General features: G+C 39.9%; 1 protein-coding gene across 1 annotated transcript in view; it reads left to right on the forward strand.

The window, feature by feature from the left end:
* GLDC (glycine decarboxylase) overlaps positions 1–18,584 on the forward strand; it is a gene marked incomplete at both ends in the record, with an annotated part of 30,119 nt that extends 11,535 nt beyond the window's left edge. The window contains 17 exons of the mRNA XM_079548270.1: positions 398–503; positions 1,548–1,687; positions 2,396–2,476; positions 3,021–3,118; positions 3,678–3,762; positions 4,365–4,406; positions 5,337–5,479; positions 5,646–5,721; positions 9,466–9,591; positions 10,410–10,559; positions 11,038–11,150; positions 11,810–11,951; positions 12,938–13,049; positions 14,316–14,411; positions 16,468–16,640; positions 17,356–17,466; positions 18,441–18,584. Of these exons, the coding sequence (XP_079404396.1) occupies positions 398–503; positions 1,548–1,687; positions 2,396–2,476; positions 3,021–3,118; positions 3,678–3,762; positions 4,365–4,406; positions 5,337–5,479; positions 5,646–5,721; positions 9,466–9,591; positions 10,410–10,559; positions 11,038–11,150; positions 11,810–11,951; positions 12,938–13,049; positions 14,316–14,411; positions 16,468–16,640; positions 17,356–17,466; positions 18,441–18,584 (1,938 nt within the window). The remainder of the gene's footprint in view (positions 1–397; positions 504–1,547; positions 1,688–2,395; positions 2,477–3,020; positions 3,119–3,677; positions 3,763–4,364; positions 4,407–5,336; positions 5,480–5,645; positions 5,722–9,465; positions 9,592–10,409; positions 10,560–11,037; positions 11,151–11,809; positions 11,952–12,937; positions 13,050–14,315; positions 14,412–16,467; positions 16,641–17,355; positions 17,467–18,440) is intronic.
* Positions 18,585–20,451: the final 1,867 nt, after the last annotated feature.

Consider the following 20,451-nt stretch of genomic DNA (forward strand, 5'->3'; position numbering starts at 1 on the left):
AATGTTGTGCTTTATTTTATAGAATAATTGTTATTGTTAAAAGAGCTGATCACTTAGCATTCATGGGATATTCCATAAAAAATTTATAGCAATACTATACATCAAGTTTCTTACAAGTCTAGTTTTACTTACGATTCTTCAGCCTTTTTTGTCGCAGTAAATGAATTTTGATTCATGTTAACTGGCAGTTAAATTTCAAAGGGCATTGAGTTCATTGCACCTACAGTTTCATAAATACACTTTGTGTCTCCCACCTTTTATCTTATGGGCAATTACAATAAAATTGTAACATCAGCTGGGGACATGTGACTCTCCTGGTACTAAAGAAACATCCCACCAAAATAATGTGAAGTAATATTTGTAAATAATAACATGCTAAACTGTATTTGGATCCTAGGCTCTCCTGGCTAATATGGCAGCCATGTATGGTGTCTACCATGGGTCTGATGGATTAAAGGATATTGCAAGACGGGTACACAATGCTACATTAATCCTGGCCGAAGGTGAATATTTAATGATTGCAGAAGCCCTTCTTCAGACCTTACACCTTCTTAAATAAGAGACTCTTGTGGTTTGCTTGTTTGCTTTGCCAGCTGGTGTCTTTTAGCTCTCTCAGATAAAGGAGTATGTTTATAGAAAATTCATGGCTAATGTTTTTCTTTTCTTTTGTTAATGAAATCCAAGAATTAGATACATATGCAAAATGAGCTTGCAGGTGTTCTATTTCCTTGGGAAACTGGTAGAAATCATCATAGCAAGTCTCCAGATGATAATGCTGCTTTCCATCTGCAAGACCTGTGCTTTGCTTTTTGGACCATTCTGGTTTACACCCAGAAACATGCTAATAACATATCAAAAATAGATAATAAATGAGATTAAAGAAAGGGGAACATTTCAGTTCAGTTACATGGAGTGTCATACTCCATACAAACAGTAAAATCCCGAAGCTTAATAGCTGTCTGAAAGAACAGCATTTGCAGTAGTAAATAATGACAGCAGCTGGACTGCGGTGTGGAATTTCTTTTAACTGATGCGACTGTCATTGCTGTCAGGAGGAGCTGTGCAAAGCTGGAATGCTGTGAGCTGGAGAGGGACAGAAGCAATTATCCATGCACTGTTTGCCAGCTTGGCTAGAAGACTGCTTGCTGCTTTTGAAAAGCACTAAGCCTTTAAACTTTGTAATAGCAAATTCCATGACAGCTAACACCTATTTATGTAGGAAAATTTTGCTTTCCAATCTTGCAATTTTGTCCTTATTTAATTTGTATACTTATTCTTCTGAAGCTTATGTATTTACAAATCTGTTGGATTTGGCAGAAAGGTCTTCTGTCAGATCAGTCTGCATTACTAACTAGACCTGAATCTGATACAGATGCATTTCATGCACAATGGTATTTTGCTATTAAAGCTGGTGATTTCACTGCTCTGTGCACAAGGGGCACGTCTCTTTTTAGTGTATAGCAGCATTTACTTGCAAGTCTGATGTAGTGTTGCTGTGTAAGCAAGCACTAGAGCAGACGATAGCATTAACTTAATGTGTTTTATAGGTCTCAGGCGAGCTGGTCATAAACTGCATCATGATGTGTTCTTTGATACCTTGACGGTCACATGTGGATGCTCGGTCAAAGAGGTTTTGGACAGGGCAGCTCTTAGGAAGATCAATTTTCGGATTTACAGTGATGGCAGAGTAAGCAACTTTAAACCTTTCAGAAATTTTGTAGCATGACTTTTTCCACTCATAATGTGTTGAAAAGAAGGAAGTTAATAATTGATAGAAATTGAATAGAAAAAGTTTCTTGTAATTTGGCTGGATACAACAGTCAATTATAAAGACAGTACAAAGAATGTGCCGAATTTCCAGAAAGATGTACTGTATTTTCATTTTATGCTTAATAGGTTTTCTAATTATTTCATTTTAAATATTCCATTAAGGGCTCTATAGAGAGAATCTAAACTGTGGAATTCATGACCTGCAAATTTCAGGTCCTTTGGCTCTAAAGACAGATGATAATATAGCCCACGTTATGGTAGCCACTAAGGACTGTGAAAAATCTTGTTCTTTAAAATGAGATTGGAGTGGCAGTGGTCTAGCAAAATAGGAGATTTTCCAGTTTACTTAGAAGTGTTAGAACTGAAGTCACGAATTATCCAGCTTGTGATCTGTTCAGTGTGGATGGCTTAGAAAGGGAAAGGTGGGAATCAGAAAATTATACATTAATAAAATTTGTGCATCTGTTACATAAAACAATGTGACATTTGCATACTGTTGCATGCAGAGATTTTTGTCTTTTTCTTTTGTCATGTGCGTCTGGAATGTCTTTTTCTTGGCAAAAACAAATAGAGTATGCCCCCAGAAATGACAGCTTTGATTAATGAGTGTTGCTTTTGTCCGTAGCTTGGAGTATCACTTGATGAAACTGTAAATGAGAAAGACCTCGATGACATATTATGGATTTTTGGTTGCGAGTCTTCAGCCGTAAGTGGACAACAGAACATGCATTAAATTAATCTGAATGTTTCAGAAATGCAGTGAAAAACAAAACTGTGTTTTCACGTAGGGGTTATCTTTATGGCATCTGTTCGCTAAATACTGACAATTTCAGATCCTGCCTTACAGCGAGAGACAGAATAAATCAACAGTGATGTATTCAGCTGGTTATGAAGCTTAGTTCTTTTGGTCAGTCTAGACACACTATGTTAACCCATTACTTGCTTTGTGGAGTTGAGGGCACGGAGGTCAGTTATCTTTGTTCCACAGGATTATTATTTTTTTTTTGCATATCACTGGTAATTGGCAGCAGTACTTCCAAGATGAGGGGACTACTGAGACTTCTGTGCCAGTTTTACTATACTGTTGATAAGCTAGATAAAAACATGTACATATGCTAATAGTGTTTTTACCTGGAGAACTGACTATGGCTTGTGGTATGCTGCTGATTCAAGATATTTCTTCTAGAAAGTGAAGATGAAAAGAGAAATGTATTTGAAAGTCTCTGACTTTGTGTTTGTTTGTGTCAAAGGAACTAGTTGCTGAAGGAATGGGTGAAGAAACCAAGGGGATCCTTAGCACCCCGTTTAAGAGAACTTCCAAATTCTTGACACATCAGGTTTTCAACAGGTTTGTGAAATTGCTGTAAATCTGAGTTTTAACATGGAAACTGATAATATTGTCTTTCAAAAGCTGTACTGGGAAGTCCATTGAGTATAGTTTTGTATCTGTAGTCACAGTCACTTGTTACTAATTGAAATAATCAATTTAGTAGCATTTTTAGACAACTTTTAAATTTTAAATGAGCAAAGCATGGTCACAGGTAGAATGTATGTTTTCATCAGTTTGCTACATTGTACCAGTATTATTTGAGACCTAATATTGGCAGACTTTCTTGAAATTGCAAAGTCAACGTTCAGTGATAGCATTTCTCAGCTACCGATAACAGCTGCTTTTCATCCACATTATGCCTAGGTAGCATAAAGTAACGATTTGAAATAAGTATCTAATAAAAACTAAAAATTAAAGGGGTGGGCTGCACTTACACCTGCATAGTCTTACTTTTTTATTATTAATTTTTAAGAATTATTATTATTATTTTTCAGTGGTGTTTCCTTTTCGGAATATAGATCAGCCTGGTGGTAGGGCTTCTCTTGCTTGCCTTAACACCGTGTTTTGTGTCCTCCAGCTATCACTCTGAGACAAATATTGTGCGGTACATGAAGAAGTTAGAAAACAAAGATATTTCTCTCGTTCACAGCATGATTCCTTTGGTGGGTATTTGCCAACAAGAGAAAAAAAATTACATACATACGTAGATCATCCTGAAAGTAATGCCTCCTATTTATTTCCATGGAAATTACAACAAATACGAAGAGCACAATAACACTGCTTGGTAGAGTAAATTTGCAGCTACAAAATACTAGTTTTTAGTGTAGGCACCACCGCTAGCTATTCACTTATACCAGTGATGAACAAGAGCCTGCATGCTGTGGTTGTAAAGATCTGCACAAGTGGAAGTAACCCACTGTTGCTGTTGCCACTGCTGAAACTCAGTGCCCACCACCACTGTTGGTCTCCAGATGCGTTCAGCAAGTGTCAATGAATGTCAGTGGGTGTAATCTTTTCAACCTGAGGAAGTCAGTGGCACACCTTCACTTCATCTGCACTTCTACGTCCGTCATCATTCTGTCAGAGTGTCTCTCTGCTGCCATCTGTTACACAGCACCAAAATGTAACAGGGTGTTGGTGGGAAAGTTCAACCTTGACTGCCATACACCATCTGCCTCTGACGTGAGCCAACATAGTAAATAGGAAGCATTACTCTCAGAGCAGATCTCTTAATATATACTGACAAATGGTTTTCCATTTTTAGGGGTCCTGTACAATGAAGCTCAATAGTTCAGCTGAACTTGCGGTAAGTTGCAGTAATAGTGTCTTACCTGCAACCCACATTATGCAGCCAGTGTCAATGAAGACACATGAGAAGTACAGGGTGGCATTGCTCTAGGTCTCCATAAGGGGGAAGGGAGAGGGGGGGAAGTTTCAGAATAAGCTAATGGGGTTGACTTTGTCTTTTACTTTGAAAAAGCTTTAAGAAGTTTGTAAGGAGTGCAGCAAAAGCAAGAAAGTGGCTTTGAAGGCTTCATGTGGGAAAAAAGAATAGACATGTATTTGTAATATATGTAATAAATATTAGGTGTTACATTCATGTTCCCTAATGCTGTTGCTGTACCTAACTTCTAGCTGTTTCACAAATCTTACAGTTAAACACAGTTCTTGCCTTTAGACAATTTGCTGCTCCTTAGGGGAACAGTCCTTGGTCTCAGGTGAGGAGTTGGAGTCTCCATCTATCTTCATTTCTTTACAGCTGGTATCAGCTTAGCCAGCATTGGGTACTGAATACCCTTAGATTTTTTCCTCTCTCTCCTTGTTGCTACTTGCTTGCTAGATTTCTCCCCCTCCTCTCAGTCATTTCTGTACTTGTCCCTACTTTTTTTTGTCTTTTATATTAAAATTGAAATTAACAGAAGTTTATGAAGCAGATTGTTAGGCACTGTTCCTTGAATCATCTCTTTTTGCCCTGTGATCTCACAGCTGCACATAAGCACAAGTAACTGAAAAGAAGCAAGTGAGGATTTTAAACATTTCCTGAATGTTAAAAAATGTTTTTGAGAATCATCCTTCACAGAGGTTGGGAACTTATGTTGACATGCAAGAAATACTTGGTCTTTATTTGAGCAAGGGCAGCTTATTTTCTTTAGAGAAATTAACAACAAAACAGAGTTGTCTTCAGAATTTTTTTTTTTACAATCACTTGAGGATTTTGTTTGTTTGTTTGTTTAAGCCGATTTCATGGAAAGAATTTGCCAGCATCCACCCTTTTGTGCCTTTGGAGCAAGCTCAGGGGTATCAGCAGCTTTTCAGAGATTTAGAGAAGGACCTGTGTGAGATTACTGGCTATGACAAAATCTCCTTCCAACCAAACAGGTAGGAGGTTTTTTTTTTTTTTTTTTAACATTTGCTCCTTCACGAGGACTCCAAAAACTTATTCCTGAAGAAAATGTGAAAGACAAAACTGGCAGAAAGCTTCTGCAGAGTGGTAATCCGTTCTGACTCATGTTCTTTCTTAACAGCCTTTGTTTTTCTCTTGCAGTGGAGCCCAAGGAGAGTATGCAGGTTTGGCTGCAATCAAAGCTTATTTAAATGCAAAAGGAGAACGCCATAGAAGTGTAAGTGTCAACGCTTGTCTGGGGAGGAACTGGGGGTGGGAAGTGGAGACCTGAGAGTTGGTTTGGAAGCTAGGGCTCACCCAAAACTAAGTTCAGTGTCCTTGTCTCTGACAAGCCTTTTGTTATTCACTGCTTTCCTCACAGATCATGTGTACTGTATTAAAAGTATTAATTCACTGAATAAGCAGTGGGAGTGAGGAAAAGTTTTATCAAATGGTCTGGATCCATTTTGAGTCCGTCTGGGATGGGGTTAGCTTTGCTCACAGCAGGCCGTGTGGTGCTGTGCTCTGCATATGGAGCTGGTAAAGCACTAATAGTTACACCGTTATTTTGTCTACTGCATGCAGAGTGCCAAGGCTCCTCTTTCCCATTCTGCCCTGCACCCCATCCTCAAGTGAGTAGGCTGGGTGGGCAAGAAGCTGGGAGGTGACACAGCCAGAACAGCTGACTGAACTAACCATAGTGGAATTCCACACCATGTAATGTCATACTCCACAGTCAAAGCTCAGGAAAAGAAGGATGAAAGGGGCAAGTTCATGGTTATGGAATTGATTTTCCCAAACAACCATTAAACATGCTGAGGCCCTGCTTTCCAGGAGGTGACTAAATATGTGCCTGCTGATGGGAAGTAGTGAAGGAATTCCTCTTCTTGGTTTGGCTGTGGACACAGCTTTTGTTTTCCCTATTTAAATTATCATTATCTCAGTCCATGAATCTTCTCACCTTACCTCTATTTTCTCCTTGTCCCACGGGAGAGGGGAATGAGTGAGCAGCTGTGTGGGTGTTTGACTGTTGGCCAGGCCAACCCACCACTGTCCTTTTTGGTGTCCAACGTGGAGCTAAGGTAATTACAGTTTTGATCTGAGCATGCCAATCTGTTTATTGGAAGGCTCCCTATGCTGGTCACAGAGCTTGTTGCTTTACTGTGTATCTGAGCTCAGGGCTTTTAAATGGCTGCTTCCAGACCTTGCAGTTTGCTATGCTGCTTATCACTTCATTTTGCTGTGACTGGGAACATTCTGATAAAAGCAATGGCCATGTGTCTGGGCTGACATATGTCCCTGGAATGATGCTGTTCCTGTTCTGTGTGAGCTACCCTGCGGAGACGAGGACTACACCTCGCTTTTCTCCTCAGCTGTTGATCTGTCCAGCTTTCTTGCATGAGCTCTTGAGTTTTTTGTACATCCTTACATCAGATGTTTGATTTTATTATTTAACATCTTTGGCTTGTTACTGTGTGTGTGGAACCTGTTTTGGTGCTGGCATAAGAGTGAAGAACTTGTTGTTGAGGTGACAGAAAAATGTGCCCCAAGAAGGTTGAACCCTGTGAGACAGGGGATGGGAGGATTTGGGCTTTTACCTGGTGCTGCTGATACCTCTGATATCTTGGTACTGTATACCCAAATGGGCTTGTGATCCCATTCCCAGCAGCTCATACTGTTTTGTGCCTATCCAGCCTCCATGTAGCCAGAGCAACATGGTAGGCAAGGCACGGGGTCTGACAGCACCGCATTTGAGACAAGGCCCATTAACAGGAATCACCTGTATCAAGGCTCATCCAGTTCTTGACTATTTAAACTGCTTCAAATAAATTTCTATAAAATATGTGAAGATAGCCTTTCTTCTCAAGCTCCACAAAGTTCTGGATGAGTAATGGAAAAGAGTTTTCAATTATAATCTTCAGGTGGTAAGGCTAGACTCAGAAGTCTTAATTTTTATTCTCTTCAGTACTGCCTACCTGAAACTTTGACCTCAAGGAATCACTTTCAGCTATACCATTGAAGCCTGATAAAAGAGAGTTCTTGTAAACCTGAGTGGTGATATAGTTAACCCCAGAGACGAACCAGTTCTTGCTAGGAACCATGTTTAATAGTTTTAGTTCTAACTCTAGAGATTAACTGTGCAGGTACTGCAGCTGCCTACAGAATTTATTCAACCTTCCTTTGTGGAGATGCTTTTGTTTAACTGTAACTAACTGCTGGTTCTGTTTTCTCTGTTTCACATTGGAAGGCTACTATGTATGCGATGCAAAGAAAGCCTTATATAGCCATTTTAAATTTAAAGCAGTAGTGAAAAGGGAAAGAGTGAGTGGCAGGGCTCGTTGCTGGTAGGCAGCCTGATCTCTGTTCTAGACACATGAAGAGGCAACAGAAGAAGGTCTGAAGTGTTTAAGGTTAAAGTCACTGCTATGAGACTTCACTACTACTACAGTGTTTAATACATGACACTGTAGCATCACTACTTTCTATGAATTAGCGTCTGTCCTTGTAAATTTCAAGTTCAGATCTGTTTCATTTCACACCCATTTCTTTCCATATATTGACCATATTATAGAAAGTAGAGGTGTTCTCACTAGCTTCTTCTGCAAAACATACATAGCGTTGTGCTAAGAGATTAGTTGGGCTTTTTTGTTTGTTTGTTTTCTATTGTTTTGCTTTCTTATTTGTTTTGCAATTTAGGAAAGTAAACTGAAGCAGCTGATCAAGCTTCTTGCAGTCAGCCTCATTTGGATCTGGTGCCCTCTTCTGGAAAAAAGACCTACAACCTTACATTCAATTACAGCTCACAGCATCTGTTTGCTTTGTAGTCTAATCAATAACTTCTGAATCCAGCAGCTGCAGATACAATCCACCAGGACTGGGTGGCACTTAACATTACCATTTAAAATTACCATGGATGTGTCACAGTGGATGTGTCACCAGTAGAACCGTGATCTTTGTATTTCTTTCAGCACAGCTGCACGGTGAAACACTGTTATTTCAATGCAAAAAGAGCGAATATCCATCTGCTGAGACTGAGTGCTTAGTAGCTTGAAATAGCTTTTGAAGTAATCAGCATTTGTCTTAGCATCTCCATGGAGCATGAGGTAGAGGTCACAGTGCATTTTTCCATGAAATCATCCAAACAAACAAACAAGAAACCCAACCAACAGCCTTGATGTTAGTTATTTAATACAGCTCATATTGAGTAACTTAATGAGCTTTGTTAAATTAATCTTCTCAAGAGAATCGTAATAGACAAAATAGACAAATATTTTAATATAACCACTTAATAGAAGCAAAGAGCTTAAAAAGAAAGAGAGAAAGAAAGAAAGAGAGAAAGAAAGAAGGTGTATTTATTGACTTTAGAATGGATGGAGTTCCTGATAAGTGTCTGGGAACTCCAGATCTCTATTTTCCTAATTGTCACTGATAAGAGCTAATATTTATATAAGTAAAAGCCCTTCCTTTTTTTCTCTCTCTTTCTCTCTCTCTTTTTTTTAACTGAGCTGTATAGAGGTTGTAAGCAACTGCCTGAAACTTGTTATAATAAAAGAAATGGCAATAGAATAGAGAAGGAAATGCTTAAGTCAGTTGGGATTTAGTGGAAGGTTAGAATCAGGTAGTTTTTCCTGCCAGGTCACTATTCTCAGCACCAGACTGGAAAATAAGGACAATAGATAAATAATTGCAATAAAAAGTCTCTGAAATGATGTTCTGGAAACACATTTTCCACAGTTTCCTAAATATGATTTATCGAGCAAAGGAAACTTTGTTTTCCTAATGGGTATTTTGATGCTTCTGCCTGGTTTCTCCAAAGAAAACTAAGTTTCAGTGTTTGATGCAAGTAGCAGTTTACTGGTAAACATTTCCTTTGTCTCCCTTTTAAGAACTGTGATAATGAGTTTGTGCTGAGTATGAACCATAGTATTCAAAGACTTGTATGACTGGCTGTACTATAGACCTGCTTCTTTTTCCTTCCAAGGTTTGCCTTATTCCTAGATCTGCTCATGGTACAAATCCAGCAAGTGCACAAATGGCAGGAATGAAGATTCAGCCAATTGAAGTGGATAAAAATGGGAGCATTGATATCTCCCATTTAAAAGCAATGGTGAGTGTTTAATCAGCTTTAATGTTCAAGGCAGGTGCACTCCTTCTCCTCAACAGGTAATAGTTTTGACAGACAAATTGGATACTCATCTGAGAGAAAATAGGGCAGAAAATAGTGAATGTGTACTTGAAAGGAATAAGTATTTCTTTCATTTTTTCCTCATTCAGATTCAAGCCATGTGACTTACGAGATTTCCTTTAATTTGAGGATCTTTTGTGCAGGAGTGGCTGACTGAGTCTCAGCAGGCTCTTTCACAGCAAAACGTTCCCATCTGCGTTTAGTATTTGAAATGAAAGGAGCGTGTTTGTGAGGCTGAGACCTTTCAGACTGCACTGTAGCATTCACTTGGTTAAATTCAAGAGCATCTCTGCTGGAGAGGGTGTTGCTAGGCAACTTTTTTCACTTTTTTGAGTAGATTTGCTGCAGGTGAATCCTGGGAATCCAAGGAATTAGCAGGACACATTTCTAAAAACACGTATTTGAGCAGCTTTTTATGGCAGTAGTAGATCTATGCTGCTGAAAACAAAGCTATCACCTGTGGATGACATTACCTTGAAGAGCAAGTGTTTCACCTGGTTTGTTTAAAGGTCTCAAAAGTGTCTGCTTTTTGACTTCTCATACCATGCTTCTGCAATTTAAAATTCTGACCTATCAAGAAAACACTCCTTCTGCTTAGGTGTTGGTGAATATGAGAGCCCGTACTTTTTGCTTACTGTAAGTGACTTAGGCTGATAGACATTAGCTGAGTAGAGGTCTTGTCTTGAAGGAGCTTTATGAGCCTCAGTGACCTTTTCCTCTGCCTGCCTCTCTGCCTCCAGGTGGACAAGCACAAAGACAACTTGGCAGCCATCATGATCACGTACCCTTCTACCAATGGTGTATTTGAAGAGGAGATCGCAGATGTGTGTGATCTGATTCACAAACATGGAGGCCAGGTTTACCTGGATGGAGCAAATATGAACGCCCAGGTATATGATCTCCTAGGCAGATATAATACAATTGAGCCTGTAGTTTCTCTGGGAAAAAAGTATCCTGGCAGTATTCAGTTCAGACTATAACTTCATTACAAGATGATGCAGGGCTCAGGGGAGGTGGTGAGGATTCCTTGAATAATAATAGGAGTTAGTTGCTGGTATACCTTTTGTTTATGTAAGTTTGCTTTGGAATACCAGATGATCACTGTGGTCCTTTTCAACACAGGCCATTCTATGATTCAATGAAAATGACTTAGCCTGCCTAATTTTTGTCAGAGGCATTCTTTAAACATGAATGAGAATTCCTAAAGCAAAAAACTCACAGCGTTTGCATCGATACTTGTTTGTGATGCATCATGTTAAAGGAAAATGGGAAAATGTGTAACATCTCTTACAGTGTAATTTTCTTGAGGGCAATGGCACATCTTTCAATGCCAGAAGATCAGTTCACATATAAGTATTCACTTCACAGGTGGGTCTGTGTCGTCCTGGAGATTATGGCTCTGATGTCTCTCACTTAAACCTTCACAAAACATTTTGCATTCCCCATGGAGGAGGAGGACCTGGAATGGGACCAATTGGAGTGTAAGTATATTAAATTAAGTTTTTTTAAGGAATTTATTTTAAAGAAAATAAATCCAGATAGCAAACAAACAAAATCCCTTAATGAATCCTGATTGACAGTTCTTTTAGGTATAGAGCTATTCGTGTGAGAAGTATATTGCTGTTTGTAAACTTTAGTCCTTCTCCTGGATAATCATGTCATAGAATCGTGCTGATTTGTTGAGTGATGAGGCTCATCGGTATTTGCAAGCCCTGACTGCATGTTGGCACTTAGTATGGATGGCAAATCCTGCTCAGCAGTCTGGTTTTTGAATGGATACAGAACTGATCTGTGGGCCTTGAGGACTGATATTGTGTACAGTCCACTGAAATGGTGGATGAAAATCTTGATTCCATCCTACAGACCAATTTTATTGTTAAAAAAAAATAAATCTTGTTCCTTTAAAATATTATTTTTATTTGGATAGCTGCATGAGTATCTTCTGATGGTCTATAAAACGAGTGTCATCCTACGCTGGCAACAGTTAAGCTACTACATTTTCTGCCGAAGAAGACACTGACCAGATCTCCTAGTGGACTGTGTTTGGAAGGAATGTGAAGAGAATCTATTGCTGAAAATGTTCAGGAATGGTTACACAGCAACACATATTTAAGTTTTAAAGTCAGTCTTTCTGTTTTAGGAAGAAACATTTGGCTCCCTACTTGCCTACCCATCCTGTCATCAAAATTCAGACGGATAAGGATGCTTGTCCTTTGGGTACTGTCAGTGCTGCACCTTGGGGTTCCAGTGCCATATTGCCCATTTCCTGGGTGTATATAAAGGTGTGTAGACTTTTTTTAAGGCATATCAGCTGAAGGGCTGTTTCTCTTTCAGCAGACCTGAGTACCACTATCACTAAAATCACATAGACAGTTTAAGCGCAGTGCACAGACTGCAGTGCACCCATGGCATAGCCAGAGATTTTTAAAATCCTTTGAATCTCCTTATTTTCAGGTAGAAATGCCTATTGCCATCTGTTACAATTATTAATATGGCAGGATGACAGCGGTGTTGTACCTATACAGTCTGCTTCATTCTTCTGACTCTTGTCAGTAATAATTCTAAGACAAGTGGACTTGTGGACAAGTCTGTACAGTCAGGCAAAATCTGCTGTCAGCCTTGTCCCTCTGCTGTCTCTGACATTAAATTTTTGTTTAAAAGCTGGTTGGAAACTACTTATTTTCCCAGTTGTCCCATCTACAGAGAGAACTGCAAGGGCTGCTTTGGCATTCTCCCTGTCAGCCTAACTCAAAGTCAAATACTAATTCCAGCCCTTCCCTCTGAGAATTAAGTATGCAATTGTATTCAGTTGGCTCTAATCTTTGTTAATGCACAGTTTCATCTGTGATATGACACCAAAGCAGTGTCTGTTCCGGCAGCAGAGTCTGCTTTTCAGGCAGCTCTGTGGGTGCCTTTTGCCTGAAGATGCAGGCAGTGGCAGCGGCACAGGCAGAAATAGAAGCCGCTTGATGAAATTCACCAGTTCTGCTCTCTTCATTTCAAAGCTGCTCCATCTCTGGAGTTGAGTTACTCAGCTGTTTACTTACCACATGTGGTCTTAGGCACACAGCATTCTAACAAGCCATGTCTTCCATGTGCTTTCCTGTGAGTCCAGTGTGGAAACCTGCAGTAGCAGTGTGCTGCTGTAAATGAGCCACATGTGTTCCCACTCTGTCATTTTGTTGGGATAAGAACATGCTTATCTTGCTTGAAGAAACAAGATATTGTTTGAAGATATAAAAACATTCTCATGTTGTTCCTCTTTCAGACAATGGGAGCAAAAGGTCTTAAACATGCTTCTGAGATCGCTATATTAAATGCAAATTACATGGCAAAGAGGCTAGAGAAGCACTACAAAATCCTTTTCAGAGGAGTAAGAGGCAAGTAGTGGCAATTTGATTTCTTCTACAAAGCTCTTTTCAAAATGTTTTGTGTAAAAGCTGGCTTGCAGTATAGCTCTTACCTAATGCTATGTGGCAGCTGAATCTCAGTCTTCTCCTGTTCCATACACAAGGAGAGGAATAGCCTGCTACAGCTTCTGTGGAGGTACCGCAATGGAACAGAGGTAGCTGGAGGCAGAACTAAAAATGCTTTTTTTTTGTAGTTAGATGAAATGATGGCAGGAGATGGAGTAAATGTTGGAAAATCCAACTGTTCTCCTTGAAGTCTAATAGTAAATTAATGACGCATTAGGAAAAAAAAGAAGCAACAATGTCAGGCCTCCAAGCCTGTCCTAATCTCTCTATATCCCACATAACAATGTAAGAACTTTTCATCATAAACTTTCCCTTACATACAATCCTCTGAGAAAAAAATGAAAAATTTCTATCCTCACTTTGTTTCCTTGTTCTGTTTTATAAGGAGGATGAGAATCTCTTTGACAATGGGAAATACTTCAGCTACATTCCAGCTCCCTAATGCAACTCTCCTGTCCTGTAAAAGTAGGGAGTAAGAAAGGACACAATTACCTGTCTGTTACACTAGACCATCATAACTATAATAAAATGCTATTTTGCTTGTTAAAGCCAAATGGCACCGGAGAAAACCTGAGTACAGTATGTATGCAGTTCAAAACATATTTATTGAACTTAAGAGTACAAACTGATTAAACCTGCAGGTTGCATTTTAGGAGAATATATAATTTCCTCACAGAAGTAAATAAAATTTTCAAATTTTGAAGGATTCACTAAAGAAATGGAACATAGTTCTTCGGAATTATGACTTTGGATAACTTTGGTCTTTAGCCTATTTGTAACAACAGATTTGAGCTTTTCTCTGATGTAACATGAAATCAGTTTTCTTATATGTGGCTAATTTGAAAAAGACTGTGATCCAAATGATGTTGGGCTACAGACAAATCCATTTATTTTCCCAGAGCTTACATATCATATGGAGCTACTTGGACTACCCTCTCCTATACATCTTGGAAAATGAGGCCTCTTAAGCTCATGTGGGTCTTGGAGGACCAGTGTTCACATGCTGGGTTGTGTAGCTCTTACCTGGTACTTTCTCTGGGTAGAGATTTTGACAAAGCAGATATTTTTTACTTTGTCTCTTTATCATATTCTACACAAAACCAATGAGGATAGACTGCTCAATGGATTGTGCTATTCTCCCAAAAGTGAACCACGTTGTTTTTCTTACAGGTTACGTAGCTCATGAATTTATTTTGGATACAAGACCTTTCAAAAAAACAGCAAATGTTGAAGCTGTGGATCTTGCTAAGCGACTTCAGGATTATGGTTAGTCAAATGTCTTTTAAACAGCAGCCTAAATGAGAAATTCACAAATCTATTCTGAAAGGTTCCCAAAACATCTCATTCTTACGGATGATGAATCTGCCTTGATCATCTCATCATTTTTCAACATGCTCATTAAGCTCATTAAAGAGCTTTTGCATCCATGAAGTTGTTATAACTACTGAAGAACCTGCTGCTATTCCCCGCCTTTGTAAACTGCCCTCCCAATTTGCAATTACATGACTGGTTGGGCACTCCAAGGTTGTTTTTGGTATGCTTGCTCTGAAGAATGTGATCTGCAGCCTAAAGGCTGTGTTTAGCAGCACTGCAGGAAAGAAATGATAACAAGCAACCCATTTTTTAATTCATCTCCTACTGCACAAATCTGTATTAATCTTGCATTGGCATATGATAAGAGGATGTAGGGACCAAATACTGAAGTGAGCAGCAGGGAATGGCAATAAACCTGAATAACGGGGCTGTTCAGCCTGGAGAAGAGAAGGCTTTGAGGTGAACTAAAAGCAGCTTTTCAGTATGTAAAGCTTCAGGAAAGAAGGGGACAGACTCTTTAGGAGGGTCTGTGGTGACAGAACACGGGGAAATGGTTTCAAGCATAAAGAGGGTAGATTTAGCTTGGATATAAGGAAAAAGTCTTTTACAGTGAGAGTGTGAGGCACTGGAACAAGTTTCCCAGAGATGTGTTTGCTGCCCTATCCCTGGAGACTTTGAAGGTCAGACTGGATCAGGTCCTGGGCAATCTAGCTGTGGACATCCCTGTTCATTGTAGGGGAGTAGGACAACATAACCTTTAACAATCCTTCCAACTCTAATGAACCTATGATTCTGTAGGCCAGGCTGTCTCTCCTCTGTGCCTGGAACAATTATGGAATATTTCTTCCTGAAAGCCCTATTAAGACACATGGAAAATAAAGATGAGATTCACCAAGGCCAAGTCATGCCTGACAAACTTGGTGGCCTTTTATAATGGGGTTACACCATCAGTGGATAAAGGAAGAGCTACTGATACCATCTACCTGGACTTGTGCAAAGCATTTGACACTGTCCCACGCACCATCCTAGTTGCCAATTGGAGAAAGATGGGTTTGGTGGATGGACGACTTGCTGGATAAGGATTTGGCTGGATGGTTGCACTCCGAATGTGGTGGTCAATGACTCAGTGTCCAAGTGGAGACCGGAGATGAGTGGCATTCCTTGGGGATCAGTGCTGGGAGCATCTCTGTAGTGGACGTGGACAGTGGGATCCAGTTTTCAGCAAGTTTGCAGGCACTACTAAGCTGAGTGGTGCAGTTGACATGCCAGAGGAAAGGGATGCTATCCAGAGGGACCTGGACAGGCATGAGAGGTGGGCCCATGCCAACTTCTTGAAGTTCGGAGGCTGGAGCACCTCCCCTACAAGACAGGCTGAGAGAGCTCGGGCTTTTCAGCCTGGAGAAGAGAAGGCTCCAAAGAGACCTTGTAGTGGCCTTCCAGTACCTGAGACTGAGGAGGGACTTTTTATAAAGGCATGTAGGGACAGGATGAGAGGAAATGGTTTCAAACTGGAAGAAGGTAGATTTAGACTAGATATCAGGGAGAAATTGTTTACCATGAGAGCGATGACTTACTGGAACAGGCACAGAGAGAGGCTCTGGATACCCCTCCCTGGAAGCACTGAAGGCCAGGCTGGATGGGGCTTTGGGCACCCTGGTCTAGTGGGAGGTGTGCCTGCCTACAGCAGGGGAGTTGGAACTAGATGATCTTAAAGGTCCCTTCCAACACAAAACATTCTGTGATACTATTGAAAAATAATATGTGTTGAGTTAAAAACTAACAGAGCAAAAAGCGCAGTTTTTAAGATCATTTCATTATCAGTGAATAACTTTAAACCCTTTCGTAAATAACATAATAAAATTGTCTTTTAAATACTTTAAAATCTGTCTGTACACTACCAATCCATCCGTTCACTCCTGTAAAGATTAAAGGGCTGAATTTTGAATCCATTGCTAGCTGTGCATGTGTTGGCTTATGACCCGTTGTCAGTGACTGATTCTGTTTTCAGGTTTTCATGCTCCAACCATGTCCTGGCCAGTGGCAGGGACTCTCATGATTGAACCAACAGAGTCTGAAGACAAGGCAGAGCTGGACAGGTTTTGTGATGCAATGATCAGTATTCGACAGGAAATTGCTGAAATAGAGGAGGGCAGGATGGACCCCCAGGTTAACCCTCTGAAGGTAAGAAGACACGTAGAGCAAGTTGCCAGCTCCAGCTTTACTCTTGAGACTTACTTAAGCCCCTTTCCCAGTCTTTCAGTACTCCAGAAAATAGCTGTGTGGCAGTGCAGTAGCAGGGGTTACAGATTGAAATTCTTTAGAAACCTTGAAAGTTCTCATAACCTGGAATTCTGACTTTTTAAAGTAAAAGCTCAAACTTTGCAGACACAGTAGAGAAAGTTACTGAAGGAAGCATATGATCTCTACTTTTGGGGACCATCTTAAATTAGTGAAGGAGTACTGCTTACTTATTTATTTGATTTAAGAAAGGAAGTGAAATGACCTTAAAGCTAACAGTTAAATGAAGACCAGATGAATTACTTAAGCTACTATGGCACAATACTGCTACAGGCTCAAGTTCTGGTTAACTGTTGTGAGGCTGCACTGAATTTTTAAATACTGAGGGAATGTGGTGAAAAGCTGGAAGCACATTCACATCTTGGGTGATGTTGGACAAAATGGAATGCATCTAGATACTGGCTGGCTTCCTGTTTTAGATCCACTCCTTTTTTTTTTCTTTTCTTTTTTTCCCCCGAGATACATTGTGTCTCAAGGAGATACCAGACAGCAGTCTGTATTATTTTTTCTGTAATGATGTGAATCTTAAGGAAGAATCTCACAGATACGTTCAATTGAATCCAGTAATTTCATGTCATACACGCCTTTCTGCTTGCAGATGTCACCACATACTCTGAACTGTGTCACTTCTTCAAAGTGGGATCGCCCTTATTCCCGAGAAGTGGCAGCATTCCCACTGGTGAGTAAACGATGGAATGCTAGTGATGTGGTAATGCATGAATTTGCTTTCTGCTCTGTGGTTTTCTGATCTATTGCAGAAGAACTAGTCTGGTAGGAATAAACACTTCAAAGTACTTTTTGCCATTACACAGTTTGTTTGTGTGAGCTCTACAGCAGTTCTAAAGTTTTCTTTTTCAAGACAAGGAAAAAGATCTTTAAAAAATCTCTAGACGTGAGGGAAATGTGAACTTGGATTTGTAATGTCAGCACTTGGATATTGGTTATTCTTGGTGGAAGCAAGTTACAGCTCCAGTCCCTTCAATTCAGACATACTGCACCACAGCCTCTGAAAACAGAGACCACATTTAATGTTCAGTGCTCTGCTATGAGGAGTTTAGAGGAGGGTTTGATGAAATGGAAAAGCAGCATGGGGCAGGCAGCACCAATGCAAGTCAGCTACAGAGGACAGACTGGGATGCAATGTATCTGATTTCTTGGAAGCACTGTGTAAAACTGCTTTTTCCACAATTTTGTCAGTAACTTTTCTCACCTGAAACTGAACTGCATCTACTTTACATCTGCCTTATTGCCATGTACTGTTTCCAAGAAGAACAATTTAACTGCACTTAGGAAGTTTACCACCTTATTATATTTGTTTTACTTTTTTTAAAATGTAAATTATTACTGCAATGAACAGCGCAGATCTTGATAGTCTCTTTCACTTTTCTTTGGTTTCCGCCCATTAGCCAGTAATTCAAGGGATCACAGTTTGTTTATTTCATGACTGCTTCTTTGCAAGCTCGGGTCAGAGGACAGAGATGCACTTTTTCGAGAATCTAAATTTTCCTTTAACTAACTGCCATTTTTGTTATACATACTTGTTGACTTTATGGGATTGAAAATGCACCGGAGGCTTGATTTCACACTCCAACTTTAGTTGTTGAAACTTCAGGCGTCTGTTACATTTACGCAGCTGCTTAGTGCAACAATTAAAATAATTGCTTTTTTTACTTCTGCATACAGCCTTTTGTGAAGCCTGAAAGCAAGTTTTGGCCCACGATTGCTCGCATTGATGACATATATGGAGACCAACATCTGGTTTGTACCTGCCCACCAATGGAAGCCTACGAATCTCCCTTCTCTGAGCAGAAGAGAGCTTCTTCATAACACTGCTTCCAGCTCGAGTTTCTGAGTCCATCAGGATGGCCTTTTCCTCCCAGACCTGATAGGGGATTTATATACTGTGTATATTTTGGATAATTACCACATTCGTTAATTGAATCACCACTCAGTCAAAATGTAAATACAATCAGTATAGTAGGTATGAACAAAACGTGTTTGTTCCACAGCAGTTGATGTTGAAGTTGCCTCGATTCAGCATTTTCTCTGCTTTGTGCTAAAGCTTTAACAGTTAACTCCCAGTTTGTGATGTGGTATACAAAATAGGGTTACAGAAATTAGAGAAGGTGCAGATGCGTAAAGCTATAGTAATAAACATTAACTGTAGGACTAATTGTTTATATTCTGTAAAAACAGATGAAGTAGATTGTTTAATTCATGTACTACCGGTAGCGTTGCTAATGTTAATATTTTGTGCTGTTTTTTATCTACCAATGTTAGTATTCTAATAAAGTTGGTCAGAATTTAAGTATCATAACCTTTTGAATTTTAACTCTTAAGCTGGTTTTTTTTGTATGGAACTGAGGCTTCTGAGTCTGAAGTTCTAATTTGTCAGAACTGCCACAGCAGTAACAGATTCTACATGAAGCAAAATGCTGGCAGGGATTGAGATAAATCTGTCATTTGCAGTGATTAGGTTTACTGAGTGGTAACAAACTTACCTTCTGTCTGTATCACATCAATTCTTCCTTGTAGTTCCATCTACTCCTCTCTTCTTATTCCCGAGAAAGCATGAGACAACTTCTCCAGTATACTGTGAAGTGCTTAGTTTGAGTTAAATCTTGTCTAACAAAGTATTCTCCTTACATCATTTCTCAAATATCTTGTTCAGGATTTTGGTTTCAATGTACTTAGCTTGCTTTGTTTTGTAAATCTACACCCTGTGTAAACATTATCCGAAACCTGAACTCTAGCAATCCAAGACTGCTAATGGTGCACTCGGGCCAGTTTCCTGTGGGTATGCATAATGCCATATTCAATTAAGTAGCATGAACTCAAATGTTGAAGAAGGTCATCTTCTAATCTGTTCCAAGTCATGTTTTATAAAACCTAGCTCTCTAGTTGCACTGACAGATAGTGCACTTGACACCAAAGAAATGCATCCTGGCTTGTATCAGGAATTGCAGGACTAGGGAAGTAACCCTGCTCCTGTACTCAGCACTGGTGAGGTCTCGCCTTGAGTACTGTGTTCAGTTTTGGGCACCTCACTATAGAAAGATACTGAGGTGCTGGAGCAGGTCCAAAGAAGGACAACAAGGCTTGTGAAGGGCTTGGAGAATGTGCCTTATGAGAAGAGACTGAAGGAACTGGGGCTGTTTAGTCTGGGGAAAAGGAGGCTGAGGGGAGACATTATTGCTCTCTTCCAATATCTGAAAGGTGCTTACAGTGAGTGGGACTGGTCTCTTCTTAGTGGTGACAGGTGACAGGACAAGGGAAAATGGCCTCAAGTTGCACCAAGGTAAGTTTAGGTTGGGTATCAGGAAAAACTTTAGGAAAGGGTTGTTGAGCACTGGAATAGGCTTTCCAGGGAGGTGGTTGGACGTGTTTATAGACCATTTGGATGTGGTGCTCAGGGACATGATTTAGCAGAGGGATGTTAGTTAGGGTAGTATGGTTAGGTTATGCTTGGACTCAGTGATCTTGAAGGTCTTTTCCAACCTGAGCGATTCTATGATTCTATGACTTGGAGTAATGTAGGAGCTGGTCTGTGCAGATTGAGTTCTGTTTGACACAAGCGGGCTCCCAAGCCGTGACAGCCTCATATGGCCATGTGAAGCAGGATTTGGTAACACTCAAGAGAGCACTACATTTTACAACCAGGAACTACACAACCTCTTCATGAAGGTGTACACGC

The sequence above is a fragment of the Tetrao urogallus genome (genome assembly GCF_951394365.1).
Source record: "Tetrao urogallus genome assembly, chromosome: Z".
In the NCBI taxonomy this organism is placed as follows: Eukaryota; Metazoa; Chordata; class Aves; order Galliformes; family Phasianidae; genus Tetrao; species Tetrao urogallus.